The sequence below is a fragment of the Oncorhynchus mykiss genome, chromosome 8 (genome assembly GCF_013265735.2).
Source record: "Oncorhynchus mykiss isolate Arlee chromosome 8, USDA_OmykA_1.1, whole genome shotgun sequence".
In the NCBI taxonomy this organism is placed as follows: Eukaryota; Metazoa; Chordata; class Actinopteri; order Salmoniformes; family Salmonidae; genus Oncorhynchus; species Oncorhynchus mykiss.
In genome coordinates this window covers 71749183-71765147 of record NC_048572.1, presented here as the reverse complement: position 1 = coordinate 71765147, position 15965 = coordinate 71749183, and the positions used below count along the sequence as shown (strand labels likewise).

Below are 15965 nucleotides of genomic sequence, written 5' to 3'. Positions count from 1 at the left end.
TACTTCTTCTTTTCTCAAACCTCAACCAATTCCTAAAGACTGTTGACATCCAGTGGAAGCAAAAGTCCCTTAGAAATCTGGATTCCCAATGAAAACCCATTGAAAAGAGAGTGACCTCAAAAAAAAATCTGAATGGTTTGTCCTCGGGGTTTCACCCGCCAAATAAGTTCTGTTATACTCACTGATTCAAACAGTTTTAGAAACTTCAGAGTGTTTTCCATCCAGATCTACTAATAATATGCATCTTAGCTTCTGGGCTAAGCAGGCAGTTTACTTTGCACACGCTTTTCATCCGGATGTGAAAATACTGCCCCCTATCCCAAAGAAGTTTTAACAAGACCAACGCAGACCGATACAGAATGGTTGACTGAGATCGAAGACACCAGAGGTGGTCACTTATGAAATTGGATGAATTGTGCATTTCACAATGCACACTGCAACGACGAGTCTAGATGAACGTTAAAAGTCAAGCAAGTATCATTTAGTTTTCAGAGAAACTGAAAAAGAGGGCAAATGCAGTGATGCACTTCCATCTCTGGTATCCACTGGAGCTGTAGACCTACAATATATATAGATACAGTGTTATGTGGGAGAGGTGGATTGTTATGAGGGTTCCCAGCCCCCTCTAGCTCACATATAATTTGAACCATGGACCCGGCCATGGGAGTTACCTTTGATCATTAGCGAAGCGTACACTCTCTTATCCCCAACCACCACAGAGATTGCGCCTGAATCCATAGGGGTCAGCTCCCTCATGGTGAGGGAGTGGAAACCCCCCTGAGGTACCTGGATCTCATTGAGGGGGCTGGGCTGCAGAGGGGTTTGATCTAGGCACCACCGCACCTGATGGGTCAGGTCAGGTGGGCTTACAAGGCACCTAAACATGGCAGAGTCCCCCTCAAAACACTCAACGTCCTGGGGTGACTCTACTATGAGCACTGTCTGACCTGGATGGAACACATCCAGGTCAAATGCTGCTCTGAGCATAATGTATTTCTTGTCCACCAACCAGCATGGGAATAGACAGTAAGAAGGAATGATCTCCCAAATGTTTAAAAATGAAGCAAAGCAAAGGGACATGAATTACGCTCAGTCAATACTGTTGCATCGTATGAATGTTGTAATCATCGGCATGTCTGCTCAAGAAGACAAGCAGGGGAGTCAATCTTACTAGATGTCACAATGTCAGCTCTGATACACCCCAACCAAACTATGACTCATATGACCTCAAGTAATATTCAAGTTCTGATCTTTAAATGTTGGCAGAGGTCAATCACATCACTCACAAAACATTTTCAGGAAAGAATCCAAATTCTCAACACAAATTCAAAGCTCTGTGCCCTGCAATGCACAGCAGTCATTACGTCAGCAAAGCTCTTTCATTTACAGCGGGTGTAATTACTAAATAAAAAAGTTATTAACATATTAATGTGCAACACCAAAAATTTCAGACAAAGACACATATATAGGCCATGGTCTTACCTTTGACTGTCACCTTAGCCGTCATCTTGGCGGTGCCCACGTCACAGGTGTAAGTTCCGCTGTCTTTCTCCTCCAGCTGTTTAATGGTAAGTGTGAGAACGGTCTCCTTTTGGGTCATCTCGCAGCGTCCCCCGGCCTTCAGCTCGATGCCTCCCTTGGACCAGGTGGCCTTGGAGGCAGGCTGGGCCGTCTCACACTGTAGAGTCACTGAACCCTTTTCTTCCGCCTCACTGTCCTTCAGCTCCTTGGTGAACTTGTGGACTGGCTCTGAGGAAAGGGACATTCCGGTAGGAGCACAGCAGAAGGCATTGAGGTAGGAGAGGCAGCGCTTATATTTAGTGTTATTTAACATTAAAAAAGCAGTCATAGTTGAAAAGTGGTAGTTCACTGTCAATGATACCTGAATATCCAGTAAACAAGAACCGTTAAACAACTGAAGGTGTCTGTGAAAGGAACTTGTCAGACTTACCTTTGATCACCAGCTTGGCCTTGGTAGTGGCTCCTCCGATGACCTCACAACTATATTCTCCAGAGTCCTGGACAGTGACGCTGCGGACGGTCAACTTCATGACCCTCTCCTCTTTGCTGATGTTATACTTCTCACTCTTCCTGATGTCCTTCCCATCCTTGGCCCACTGGACGGTGGTGCTGGTCTGTGAGACCTCACAGGTAAACACAGCATCCTCCCCTGAGACAACGCTGACGCTCTGCAGCTCCCGTGACACAGATTGGGCTTTGCCTGAAATAAAGGACATTTATACTACCTTTGTTTTAATTCTGAGGATGGCTCAATTCCCTTCCAATTACAGAAACCAAAAAAGCTCAGAAATTGGTTAATTGTATTAATTTCTCCCAATGGTCTACATATCCAATTTAAAACGATAACCTCAGGGATCAGTTGCTCGACGTTTCAAAACAATGAATGCTAAAAGCTCTGCAGATTGATGTTAGAGCCTCAACTGGTACAGATGTCTGACCTTCAACAGCTAGGGTAGTCTTGGAGTTCAGGTTCTTGATGTTGAAAACCACCTCACCAGTATCGGCTGGTGTCACGTTCTTGATAACCAGCATGTGTTTGCAACTTGTACTGGAGACCTGGAAGCATCCTCCATTTGCCACAGTCTGGCCATTCAAGGTCCAGGCACACTCGTCAGTGCTCTCCCATGATAGAATACACTGAAAGTTACATGTCTCTCCCTCCATCGCCTCCACAGACTTCAACTGCTTGGTGATACCTGTGCTCAGGTCTACGTAAAAGGTGGGGAGAGGATCTTTGTTTCAAGGACCTGAGGCTTCAGCGCACTATACTCATTTGTTCGCAAGTTATGCTGCTTCGTCAAACACACCTCTCACAGTGACCTTTGACTTGGAAAGCTCAGTTCCCAGGTCACATCTGTAATCACATGCGTCTTCCTTGGTAACGGCTTTGACGATCAGACTACGGCTTTGACATACTTAGGCCCAGCGGTCAGGACCGTACCATCTTTCCTCCAGGTGGGGGAGACCCTGGGCTTGAATGCCTCACACGTCAGGGTGATCATACCTTTTACTTCTCCTACCACGTCATCCAGAGACTTGAGGAACACTGCACACTTTTCTGGAGGAATCCAAACGGAGAGCAACCCCACAACCACCAGTCAAAGACGTTTAACATATTATTTAGTCCCACTTCTACACTACAATATTTTGACTTGGAACCAGACTAGGTCATGAGTCCTTACCTTTGACCTTTAGGATCACAGCCTCCTTGACCTCTCTGACCTTGAAGGTGATGGTGCCCCTTTCCTCAGGTGCAAGGTTCTTGAGTGTGAGCGTGTGCATTTTGCCCACCTGAGTGATGGTGTTAACTTCGTTTGAGAAGAGTACTTTGTCATTGAGCAGCTGAGTTGATCTCACAGGTGAACACTGCATCACTATCCTCATCCACCTCAGTGTCCGCCAGATGCTTGGTGATCTCCACTTTCCGAACTGCGATAAACCACAGCACACATCATCATTGTACCATGGATTTGGTTTAAATTAAGAGGATGGAATCTCATTTGAACCATCAATGCTCAGCAAAGCAAATAGCATTGAAGTCAAATCAACACCCAAAAGAAATACAAAACATACACTCTACAGTGAGAGTGACTTTGGTCTCGGCAGCAGTCGACTGACAGCGGTACTCCCCAGTGTCTTCCTCAGTCAGCTTCTGTATGGTCAGCTTAGCCCGCACAGCGTCCTGTTTCAGGCTGTACTTGTCTGATGTCGCCAGGAGGGTTTGGCCTTTGAACCAGCTCACCTCTTTGGGTGCAGTGGAGAACTTGGAGCTCAGCGTGGCTGAGCCCTTCTCTTTGGCTGTCACATCCTTAATGGGCTCTACAACCTCAAGAGGGCGCTCTGTAGTCGAGACAATAAGACGTGCAAACAGCTCTGATCATAGGCAAGTCATGTAACATGGTCCTAACCCAGTTTTGGTTGTAATCTGGTTGTAACAACGTCATTTCAGCCAGTTATACCCACTGGGAATCTGGTGCTCTGTGTGAGGAGAAGCCTCTGACCTTTGACAGTGACCTGGGCCACAGACTTGCTCTTGCTCTTGCCAGCACTGAACTGGACAGGTCCTGTCATGGAGGCCTTGGCCTTCTTGAACGTGAGATGGTGCATGGAGCCCTCCTTCTCCATCTCCAAGTCAACAATGTCCTGCATGGCCACACCATTCAGGATCCACTTGGGGTGCTTGACTGAGTTGATGTTTATCTCCACCTCGAAGAAGGCGGAAAAGGGCTCGGTCACTTCCACGGCACTTAGCTCCTGTACGATGCTGATGGCCTGCTCTAGAGGGACCATAGATACCGAGCGTATAGGTCTAACTTGAGACAGAAGCACTCTTAATTACACTCTTTAGGGATATTATAAGAGTGCTATTTCCATTCATTCACTCACTGACGGGTAATCCTGTGTCCTGAAGTAATCATACGTGCTAAAAGAGATTGAACGTGTATTTTTATAAAGTCACATCAACCTTTATAAAAATACAATTTAAAGAAAATTCCTAGAAGTTTACAATAGACAATGTCCTGATTTTCATTCCGTTACCTTCCACAACATGTTTACAGGATGTCTTGTCGACGATGGCGTTGCAGGTGTAATTATCCTCGTCATCCGAGCCCACGTCATTGATAGTCAGTTTGCGGTATATAGCCTTGCTGCTAATCTCGTGCTTCTTGCTGGGCTTGGTCTCCTTCTTGTTCTTGTACCACTTGACCTTGGCGCTTGCCCGAGACATTTGACATTCCAGGAACCCACGGTGTGTATGCATGGCTAACTTATCCCTGAGCTTCATCACAAACTGGACAGGGAGCTCTACAGTAACAATAACAACCGTATCAATACAAGGAAGCCATACTAAGCAGTTCCACAGTAGCATATAAAAACTCTATCATACATCAAAGCAGCACTAAAATAATACAGTCTACAAAGAAAAGAAAGTACTTGATGGGCCATGGCAATACCAAAGAAGCCTATAAGCCTATGCAGAAACCCTTCGTAAGCATATCTGATCTATTTACTGTACAGTTGCTTCCAGCATACACTACAAGACAAAACGTTTGTGGACACCTGCTAACCAAACATCTCATTCCAAAATCATGTGCATTAATATGGAGATGGTCCCTCCTTTACTGCTATATCAGCCTTAAATCTTCTGGGAAGGCTTGCCACTAGATGTTGGAACATTGCTGAGGGGACTTGCTTCCTTTCAGCCACAAGAGCATTAGTGAGGTCGGGCACTTATGTAGGGCGATTAGGCCTGGCTCGCAGTCTGCATTCCAATTACAATTCATCCCAAAGGTCTTTGATGGGGTTAAGGTCAGGGCTCTGTGCAGGCCAGTCAAGTTCTTCCACGCCAGTCTCAACAAACCATTTCTGTGTGGACCTCGCTTTGTGCACGGGGGCATTTTCATGCTGAATCAGGAAAGGGCCTTCCCCAAACTGTTGCCACAAAGTTGGAAGCACAGAATTGTCTAGAATGTCATTGTAAAATTTCCCTTCAATGGAACTGAGGGGCCTAGCCTGAACCATGAAAAAGAGCCCCAGACCATTATTCATTATTATTTAGGAATGTAGTGAAGTTAAAGTAGTCAAAAATATAAATTAAAAAGTAAAGTACCAGTACCCCAAAAAACTAAAGTAGCTTTACTTAAATACAGTCGTGGGCAAATGTTTTGAGAATGACACAATATTAATTTTCACAAAGTCTGCTGCCTCAGTGTCTTTAGAAATTTTTGTCAGATGTTACTATGGAATACTGAAGTATAATTACAAGCATTTCATAAGTATCAAAGGCTTTTATTGACAATAACATGAAGTTGATGCAAAGAGTCAATTTTTGCAGTGTTAACCCTTCCTTTTCAAGACCTCTGCAATCCACCCTGGCATGCTGTCAATTAACTTCTGGGCCACATCTTAACTGATGGCAGCCCATTCTTGCATAATCAATGCTTGGAGTTTGGCAGAATTTGTGGGTTTTTGTTTGTCCACCCGCCTCTTGAGGATTGACCACAAGTTCTCAATGGGATTAAGGTCTGTGGAGTTTCCTGGCCATGGACCCAAAATATCGATGTTTTGTTCCCCGAGCCACTTAGTTTTCACTTTTGCCTTATGGCAAGGTGTGCTGGAAAAGGCATTGTTCGTCACCAAACTGTTCCTGGATGGTTGGGAGGATGTGTTGGTACCATTCTTTATTCATGGCTGTGTTCTTAGGCAAAATTGTTAGTGAGCCCACTCCCTTGGCTGAGAAGCAACCCCACACATGAATGGTCTCAGGATGCTTTACTGTAGGCATGACACAGGACTGATGGTAGCGCTCACCTTGTCTTCACCGGACAAGCTTTTTTCCGGATGCCTCAAACAATCGGAAAAGGTATTCATCAGAGAAAATGACTTTACCCCAGTCCTCAGCAGTCCAATCCCTGTACCTTTTGCAGAATATCAGTCTGTCCCTGATGTTTTTCCTGGAGAGAAGTGGCTTCTTTGCTGCCCTTCTTGACACCAGGCCATCCTCCAAAAGTCTTTGCCTCACTGTACGTGCAGATGTACTCACACCTGCCTGCTGCCATTCCTGAGCAAGCTCTGTACTGGTGGTGGCCCGATCCCGCAGCTGAATCAACTTTAGGAGACGGTCCTGGCGCTTGCTGGACTTTCTTAGGTGCCCCGAAGCCTTCTTCACAACAATTGAACCGCTCTCTTTGAAGTTCTTGATGATCCAATAAATGGTTGATTTAGGTGCAATCTTATACTGGCAGCAATATCCTTGCCTGTGAAGCCCTTTTTGTGCAAGGCAATGATGACGGCACATGTTTCCTTGCAGGTAACCATGGTTGACAGAGGAAGAACAATGATGACAAGCACCACCCTCCGTTTGAAGCTTCCAGTCTATTATTCGAACTTAATCAGCATGACAGACTTATCTCCAGCCTTGTCCTCATCAACACTCACACCTGTGTTAATGAGAGAATCACTGACATGATGTCAGCTGGTCCTTTTGTGGCAGGGCTGAAATGCAGTGGAAATGTTTTTTGGGGATTCAGTTCATTTGCATGGCAAAGAGGGACTTTGCAATTAATTGCAATTCATCTGATCACTCTTCATAACGTTCTGGAGTACATGCAAATTGTCATCATACAAACTGAGGCAGCAGACTTTGTGAAAATGTATATTTGTGTCATTCTCAAAACCTTTGGCCACAACTGTACTTTACAGCACTGGCTTTTTTTACTGGCTTTTTTACAGAACAGCAAACTCCCTAAATTGAGATGGAAACACTAAAAGAGCCATGTCCCCTGGATCTCATCATAGGAAAGATCTTGAAATAACTTCAAGGAGCTCTGAAATATGTCCAATCCTCAAGATGAGGAATTCATTGGAGTAAAACGTTATAATAATCGCCCTGATGCATCAGCAGCCTACACACATTTGGACAGACTTATATTTTTACATTTTACATTTGAGTCATTTAGCAGACGCTCTTATCCAGATTTACTTACAGTTAGTACATTCATCTTAAGATAGCTAGATGAGACAACCAAATATCACAGTCATCGTAAATACATTTTTCCTCAAATTAATTTTTCTTCAAATATTTTTTTTGTACCAACTTTGTCCCAATCTACAGGATCTCAAAGTGGACTTAAGTCTAATTAAGTGGGTCATTGACTTTCTCCTCAATAGGGGTCAGTAAGCCAAAGAAAACATCTCCCTGTGCAATTCATTTCCACGGGCTACCCCAAGGAACAGGGATTTCTCCTGTGCTGTCCTCCATCTGCTCCAACGTCCTGAGGGGCTCGGATAGTCACTGCATGACCTTTTCACTCCTGGCCTGGTACAGAGGGATCTCCATAAGCAACATGAGAGCAAGCTCCCGAGGGGGGTCAGGTCACCCTAAGATCTGGGTCCCGTGGTTCAGGTTTCCAGAGGATGTAAAACAACCGTATATCAAGAAAAGACTGCACCATGGATTTCCAGGGAAACAACTCACAACCTCTACATATTCTTAGGGGTCATCTTGCCCTCTGGCCAGGGATGCAAAACACCAACATTTCAGAATAAAAGAGGCAATCCCCACAGACATCTGGCTGCTGAACCAAAATAAACCCCAGGACAATAACTCTGAGGACACAGAGGACAGACTAACTAGATTTTAGTTATGGTTAGAGCACTGAATTCACCATTGGTATGTTTAATAAGTGTTAGTGAATTCTGTGGATTTGTTGTGTATATTGTGATGACCTGAACATCATTAATTTAACAAAGGTATTCTATCATATGGCATATTGTGCCGTATATAGCATTCTATGAGGAATGCATGCTGGAAATGGACTTTGTTTCTTTACCTTTCACTGTCAGTTTGGCCGTTGAAGAGGCCTTTTCAGCTGTGAATTTAATCTCCGCCACGTCTTCTGGTGTCACCGATTTAATCAGCAGCACATAGATTTTACCTTTAATTGAAAGAGGGCAACTTATAAGAACAGTACAGAATGGTAAAACACAGAAATAGTACATTATACCTAATTAATCAATGATGTCTAATAATTCAAAAGCTGATGCATGAGCGTCTATTACTAAAATGTATAAGTGTCTTTTACTAAAATGTATGAGTGTCTTTTACTAAAATGTATGAGTGTCTTTTACTAAAATGTATAAGTATCTTTTACTAAAATGTATGAGTGTCTTTTACTAAAATGTATGAGTGTCTATTACTAAAATGTATGCGTGTCTATTACTAAAATGTATAAGTGTCTTTTACTAAAATGTATGAGTGTCTTTTACTAAAATGTATAAGTGTCTTTTACTAAAATGTATGCGTGTCTTTTACTAAAATGTATGAGTGTCTATTACTAAAATGTATGAGTGTCTATTACTAAAATGTATGAGTGTCTATTACTAAAATGTATGAGTGTCTATTACTAAAATGCATGAGTGTCTATTACTAAAATGTATGAGTGTCTATTACTAAAATGCATGAGTGTCTATTACTAAAATGCATGAGTGTCTATTACTAAAATGTATGAGTGTCTATTACAAAAATATATGAGTGTCTATTACAAAAATATATGAGTGTCTATTACTAAAATGTATGAGTGTCTATTAATAAAATGTATGAGTGTCTATTAATAAAATGTATGAGTTTCTATTACTAAAATATATGAGTGTCTATTACTAAAATATAATATATGAGAGTCTATTGCTAAAATGGACATCTAAACATATACTTGGAAAGAATTCTAAATGTGTGTATCCTCCTCACCGTCTTGTCTCATCTTGATGTTGTCACCAACTTTGAGTTTGGTGTCACCTTTGAACCACTGGCAGGCCACTTCATCGTGAGAGATCTCACACATGAATGACGCACTCTCTTTCTCCATCACCTCCACATCCTCTAGCTTCTTCACTATCTTAATGTCTCGGGCTTTGGGGGAGAATCACAAGAGACCATTAAAAGAGACATCAGAGAGCCTTCAACACATCTAATGCTGAATGGAATAGGGCCATTCTTTTCCATTGATTCATAGCCATATATCTGGTAAAAAGGATACCTATTATTTAAAATTGAGACATGCACTATTTTACCAACCTGTAAGTACATCTATCATTGACAAGCCTATACAATCATTGGATTGTATTATACGATCATTATCATTGGATCGCATAATATACCATGTATCATGTTGTATCATAAGAATAACATGTAAGGACTCATACCATGTACAGTGAGTTTGGCTGATGTATTGTCGTCAGACGTTCGACAAACGTATGTGCCCTCATCCTCTTTGGAACATTTATGGATGAGGAGGCTACGTGTGCGACCCTGGGAGTGGATGCCAAAGTTCTTTCCTGGTTTTAGTTCCGTATCACCCTAGGGAACAGTGATATTTTAGTACAAATGATTACTTCACTTTGTATACACAATTATGCAAAGTAAATTGCTGACATTGAAAATTTTCTCGTTTTGCATGACTGAATGTTCGAGTTCTATGATTTACCACTAGAATATGTTTTCTCACCTTGAACCACTTGACCTCAGAATTGGTTCTGGACACCTCACACTCAAGTGTTGCCTTCTCCTTCTCTGGAGCTTTGACATCCTCCATGGGCCTAGAGATCATGGCAGCAGGTTCTGTATGAGCCACAATGCAAAAAGGTACAGTATTTAAATAAGAGGTGCCACTTCAAATAACACTCAACTTGATGAATATCTTAATGTTGGTCAAAAATTGAGATAACCTACCTGCAACAATGAGCTTGCCAGAAGACTTGACCCCTTCCGCTTGGAAGACAATCGTTCCTGCGTCCTCCATCTTGAGTTGGGACAGTGTAAGGGCATGCTTCTTTCCAAGGGCCGTGATGCGACAGTTGGACCCTGCCTTGAGCTTGGCTCCGCTCCTGGTCCAGGAACCCTCCACGTCAGCTTGACTGAGCTCCACCTCCAGGGTCACTGTCTCCTTCTCATTGGCCTTGACCTCGGCCAGCAGGCCCTTGACCACCTCAATCTTCTGCACTGTGAAATACAGATAGAGGGAATATTTAGGTGTGTTGGAATATGCTAAATGTTTAGGTTATAAAGAATCATCGCTAAGTGTCCTGTGCATCTATTTTCGGCTCTGACACTGTAGATATATAGTCTGGGGCTACAGAGTGGCGCAGCGGTCTAAGGCGTTGCATCTCAGTGCTAGAGGCGTCACTACAGACCCTGGTTCAATTCCAGGCTGTATCACAACCGGCACACAATTGGCCCAGCATCGTCCGGGTTAGGGTTTGTCCGGGGTAGGCTGTCATTGTAAATAAGAATTTGTTCTTAACTGACTTGCCGAGTTAAAAAAGGTACAAAAATATATACATAACAAAATAAACATCTGTGTGGAGATCAAATGTACAAACTGCATGTCAGATTAGGAAATACTGTCTGTGCTTAACTAAGATCACTAGATCGCTATTTATACATAATCATAAAACTACAGCATCTGTAAATGCGACATACTCTTACTTGGGCGGTAGGTAGTCTAGTGCTTAAGAGCGTTGGGCCAGTAACTGAAAGGTCGCTGGATCGAATCACCGAGCTGACTAGGTGAAAATTCTGTCTATGTCCCTTTGAACAAGGCACCTAACCCTAATTTCTACTGTAAGTCACTCAGGATAAGAACGTCTGCTAAATGACTAAAATATAAATGCACTTACCATCCACCGTGAGTTTGGCCTGGGTCTTGTCATCCAGAGTTTCACAGGAGTAGTAGCCGCGGTCAGCGGTAGTCACACTCTTGAAGATCAGGGTCTGCTTGGCCCCGTCCACCCTGATGTCCATGTTTGCTCCGGGCTGCAGCACCACGCTGTTCTTCATCCACCTGACCTCTTTAGAAGGTCTACTAAGCTCCACCTCCAGCTTCACTCCCTTCTGATCCTCTACCGTCGTCACGTTCTGCAGCTTTTTCTTGAACATCACCGGCTCCACTGTCAGGGTACAAAGAAAACACAGATATTACAACTCCTTCGTGATAACTGTAGCCCTTCTAAGCTAAAATGCTTAAAAGGCTTATACATTTTTGTAAACAATGGCTATAATGGTGTATCAGTCAATCAAAACAATCTGATTCCTCTCAAAAATGTTAGAAAAGGCTGTTGCGCAGCAACTCACTGCCTTCCTGAAGACAAACAATGTATACGAAATGCTTCAGTCTGGTTTTAGACCCCACCATAGCACTGAGACTGCACTTGTGAAGGTGGTAAATGACCTTTTAATGGCATCAGACCGAGGCTCTGCATCTGTCCTCGTGCTCCTAGACCTTAGTGCTGCTTTTGATTTCATCGATCACCACATTCTTTTGGTCTACACGGACAAGTTCTGGCCTGGTTTAGATCTTATCTGTCAGAAAGATATCAGTTTGTCTCTGTGAATGGTTTGTCCTCTGACAAATCAACTGTAAATTTCGGTGTTCCTCAAGGTTTCGTTTTAGGACCACTATTGTTTTCACTATATATTTTACCTCTTGGGGATGTCATTCAAAAACATAATGTTAACTTTCACTGCTATGCGGATGACACACAGCTGTACATTTCAATGAAACATGGTGAAGCCCCAAAATTGCCCTCGCTAGAAGCATGTGTTTCAGACATAAGGAAGTGGATGGCTGCAAACTTTCTACTTTTAAACTCGGACAAAACAGAGATGCTTGTTCTAGGTCCCAAGAAACAAAGAGATCTTCTGTTGAATCTGACAATTAATCTTAATGGCTGTACAGTCGTCTCAAATGAAACTGTGAAGGACCTCGGCGTTACTCTGGACCCTGATCTCTCTTTTGAAGAACATATCAAGACCATTTCAAGGACAGCTTTTTTCCATCTATGTAACATTGCAAAAATCAGAAACTTTCTGTCCAAAAATTATGTAGAAAAATTAATCCATGCTTTTGTCACTTCTAGGTTAGACTACTGCAATGCTCTACTTTCCGGCTACCCGGATAAAGCACTAAATAAACTTCAGTTAGTGCTAAATACGGCTGCTAGAATCCTGACTAGAACCCAAAAAAATTATCATATTACTCCAGTGCTAGCCTCCCTACACTGGCTTCCAGTCAAGGCAAGGGCTGATTTCAAGGTTTTACTGCTAACCTACAAAGCATTACATGGGCTTGCTCCTACCTATCTCTCTGATTTGGTCCTGCCGTACATACCTACATGTACGCTACGGTCACAAGACGCAGGCCTCCTAATTGTCCCTAGAATTTCTAAGCAAACAGCTGGAGGCAGGGCTTTCTCCTATAGAGCTCCATTTTTATGGGAACGGTCTGCCTACCCATGTCAGAAACGCAAACTCGGTCTCAACCTTTAAGTCTTTACTGAAGACTCATCTCTTCAGTGGGTCATATGATTGAGTGTAGTCTGGCCCAGGAGTGGGAAGCCGCCCTTGCTGTCTCTGCCTGGCCGGTTCCCCTCTTTCCACTGGGATTCTCTGCCTCTAACCCTATTACAGGGGCTGAGTCACTGGCTTACTGGGGCTCTTTCATACCGTCCCTAGGAGGGGTGCATCACTTGAGTGGGTTGAGTCACTGATGTGATCTTCCTGTCTGGGTTGGCGCCCCCCCTTGGGTTGTGCCGTGGCAGAGATCTTTGCGGGCTATACTCGGCCTTTTCTCAGGATGGTAAGTTGGTGGTTGAAGACATCCCTCTAGTGGTGTGGGGGCTGTGCTTTGGCAAAGTGGGTGGGGTTATATCCTTCCTGTTTGGCCCTGTCCGGGGGTGTCCTCGGATGGGGCCACAGTGTCTCCTGACCCCTCCTGTCTCAGCCTCCAGTATTTATGCTGCAGTAGTTTATGTGTCGGGGGGCTAGGGTCAGTTTGTTATATCTGGAGTACTTCTCCTGTCCTATTCGGTGTCCTGTGTGAATTTAAGTGTGCTCTCTCTAATTCTCTCTGTCTTTCTCTCTCTTGGAGGACCTGAGCCCTAGGACCATGCCTCAGTACTACCTGACATGATGACTCCTTGCTGTCCCCAGTCCACCTGGTCGTGCTGCTGCTCCAGTTTCAACTGTTCTGCCTTATTATTATTCGACCATGCTGGTCATTTATGAACATTTGAACATCTTGGCCTTGTTCTGTTATAATCTCCACCCGGCACAGCCAGAAGAGGACTGGCCACCCCACATAGCCTGGTTCCTCTCTAGGTTTCTTCCTAGGTTTTGGCCTTTCTAGGGAGTTTTTCCTAGCCACCGTGCTTCTACACCTGCATTGCTTGCTGTTTGGGGTTTTAGGCTGGGTTTCTGTACAGCACTTTGAGATATCAGCTGATGTACAAAGGGCTATATAAATACATTTTATTTTATTTGATGATAATACAGAACAGAAGTATATCCATTGGAAATTAGCTCAGATATTATATCATACAGTAAGTGTTAAAGTGAATAGAGGTTGGTTCTTACGTTGCACTTGGAGGGTAGCGCTGCAGGTTTTGCCCTCAGCTGCCATGCTGATCTCCCCAGCATCCTCCTGACTGACTGATGTGATGGTGAGGGAGTGGCTGGTGGCCCTGTGCTCAATCTTATACTTGGGCCCAGCAGTGATTGGCACGTTGTTGCGGAACCATTTTACTTTGACGTCTGCTGGGGTGACACTACACTTGAAGATGACATCTTTCCCTTCCACTGCAACGATGCTGCTCAGCTTGGAAGTCAGATTCACCAGTCTGGGGGCTGAAAAGTTCAGAATGGAAAAGATTATCTGGAGACACTTAATTAGACTCAGGCACAAAGAAAATGAGTTAATATTGAAATACATGGGTTCATATCTAGTATGTTTGACGATATGGCTGTAACTATGTTGTATGTGTCTGTAACTATGTTGTATATGTCTGTAACTATATTGTATATGTCTGTAAGTATGTTGTACAGGTCTGTAGCTATGCTGTATTTGTCTGCAACTATGTTGTATATGTCTGTAACTATGCTGTATATGTCTGTAACTATGTTGTATATGTCTGTAAATATGTTTAATATGTCTGTAATTATGTTGTATATGTCTGTAACTATGTTTATATGTCTGTAACTATGATACTCATGTCTGTAACTATGTTGCATATGTCTGTAACTATGTTGTATGTGTCTCTAACTATGTTGTATATGTCTGTAACTATGTTGTATGTGTCTCTAACTATGTTGTATATGTCTGTAACTATGTTGTATATGTCTGTAACTATGTTGTATATGTCTGTAACTATGTTGTATATGTCTATAACTATGTTGTATATGTCTGGAACTATGTTGTATGTGTCTGTAACTATGTTGTATATGTCTGCAACTATGTTGCATATGTCTTTAACTATGTTATAAATGTATGTAACTACGTTGTATATGTCTGTAACTATGTTGCATATGTCTGGAACTATGTTTTACAGGTCTGTAACTATGTTGTATATGTCTGTAACTATGTTGCATATGTCTGTAACTATGTTGTAGTCTATAACTATGTTTTACAGGTTTGTAACTATGTTGTATGTGTCTGTAACTATATTGTACAGGCATGTAACTATGTTGTATATGTCTGTAACTATGTTGTATTTGTCTGTAACTATGTTGTACATGTTTGTAACATTGTAGTACAGGTCTGTAACTATGTTGTATATGTCTGTACCTATGTTGTATATGTCTGTAACTATGTTGTATATGTCTGTAACTATGTTGTATATGTATGTAACTGTGTTGTATATGTCTGTAACTATGGTGTAGTCTATAACTATGTTTTACAGGTTTGTAACTATGTTGTATGTGTCTGTAACTATATTGTACAGGCATGTAACTATGTTGTATTTGTCTGTAACTATGTTCTATATGTCTGTAACTATGTTGTACATGCCTGTAACTATGTTGTGTATGTCTGTAACCATGTTGTATATGTCTGTACCTATGTTGTACAGGTCTGTAACTATGTTCTATATGTCTGTAACTATGTTGTACAGGTCTGTAACTATGTTCTATATGTCTGTAACTATGTTGTACAGGTCTGTAACTATGTTCTATATGTCTGTAACTATGTTGTACAGGTCTGTAACTATGTTGTGCAGGTCTGTAACTCTGTTGAATATGTATGTAACTGCATTGTATATGTCTGTAACTGTGTTGTATATGTCTGTAACTCTGTTGAATATGTATGTAACTGCATTGTATATGTCTGTAACTATGTTGTATATGTCTGTACCTATGTTGTATATGTCTGTAACTATGTTGTATATGTCTGTAACTATGTTGTATATGTCTGTAACTATGTTGTATATGTCTGTACCTATGTTGTATATGTCTGTAACTGTGTTGTATATGTCTGTAACTGTGTAGTACATGTCTGTAACTGTGTAGTACATGTCTGTAACTTTCTGGTACAAGTCTGTAACTATGTTGTACATGTCTGTAACTATGTTGTATATGTCTGTAACTGTGTTGTATATGTCTGTAACTGTGTTGTATA

The 15965-nt window shown here is 42.4% G+C and overlaps 1 protein-coding gene across 20 annotated transcripts in view; it reads right to left on the bottom strand.

The window, feature by feature from the left end:
• Nucleotides 1-15965, bottom strand: part of LOC110530483 (obscurin) — a 90334-nt gene that overhangs the window by 52974 nt on the left and 21395 nt on the right. For all 20 annotated transcript variants that reach the window (XR_005052942.1, XM_036986132.1, XM_036986140.1 and 17 more), the window contains 9 exons: nt 13931-14200; nt 11197-11466; nt 10250-10519; nt 10026-10138; nt 9724-9877; nt 9269-9430; nt 8355-8459; nt 1952-2221; nt 1483-1749 (listed from right to left, as the gene is read on the bottom strand). Coding sequence is in view for 19 of the 20 variants with exons in the window: in XM_036986132.1 (XP_036842027.1) it covers nt 1483-1749; nt 1952-2221; nt 8355-8459; nt 9269-9430; nt 9724-9877; nt 10026-10138; nt 10250-10519; nt 11197-11466; nt 13931-14200 (1881 nt within the window). In the remaining variant the exon portion in view is untranslated. The remainder of the gene's footprint in view (nt 1-1482; nt 1750-1951; nt 2222-8354; nt 8460-9268; nt 9431-9723; nt 9878-10025; nt 10139-10249; nt 10520-11196; nt 11467-13930; nt 14201-15965) is intronic.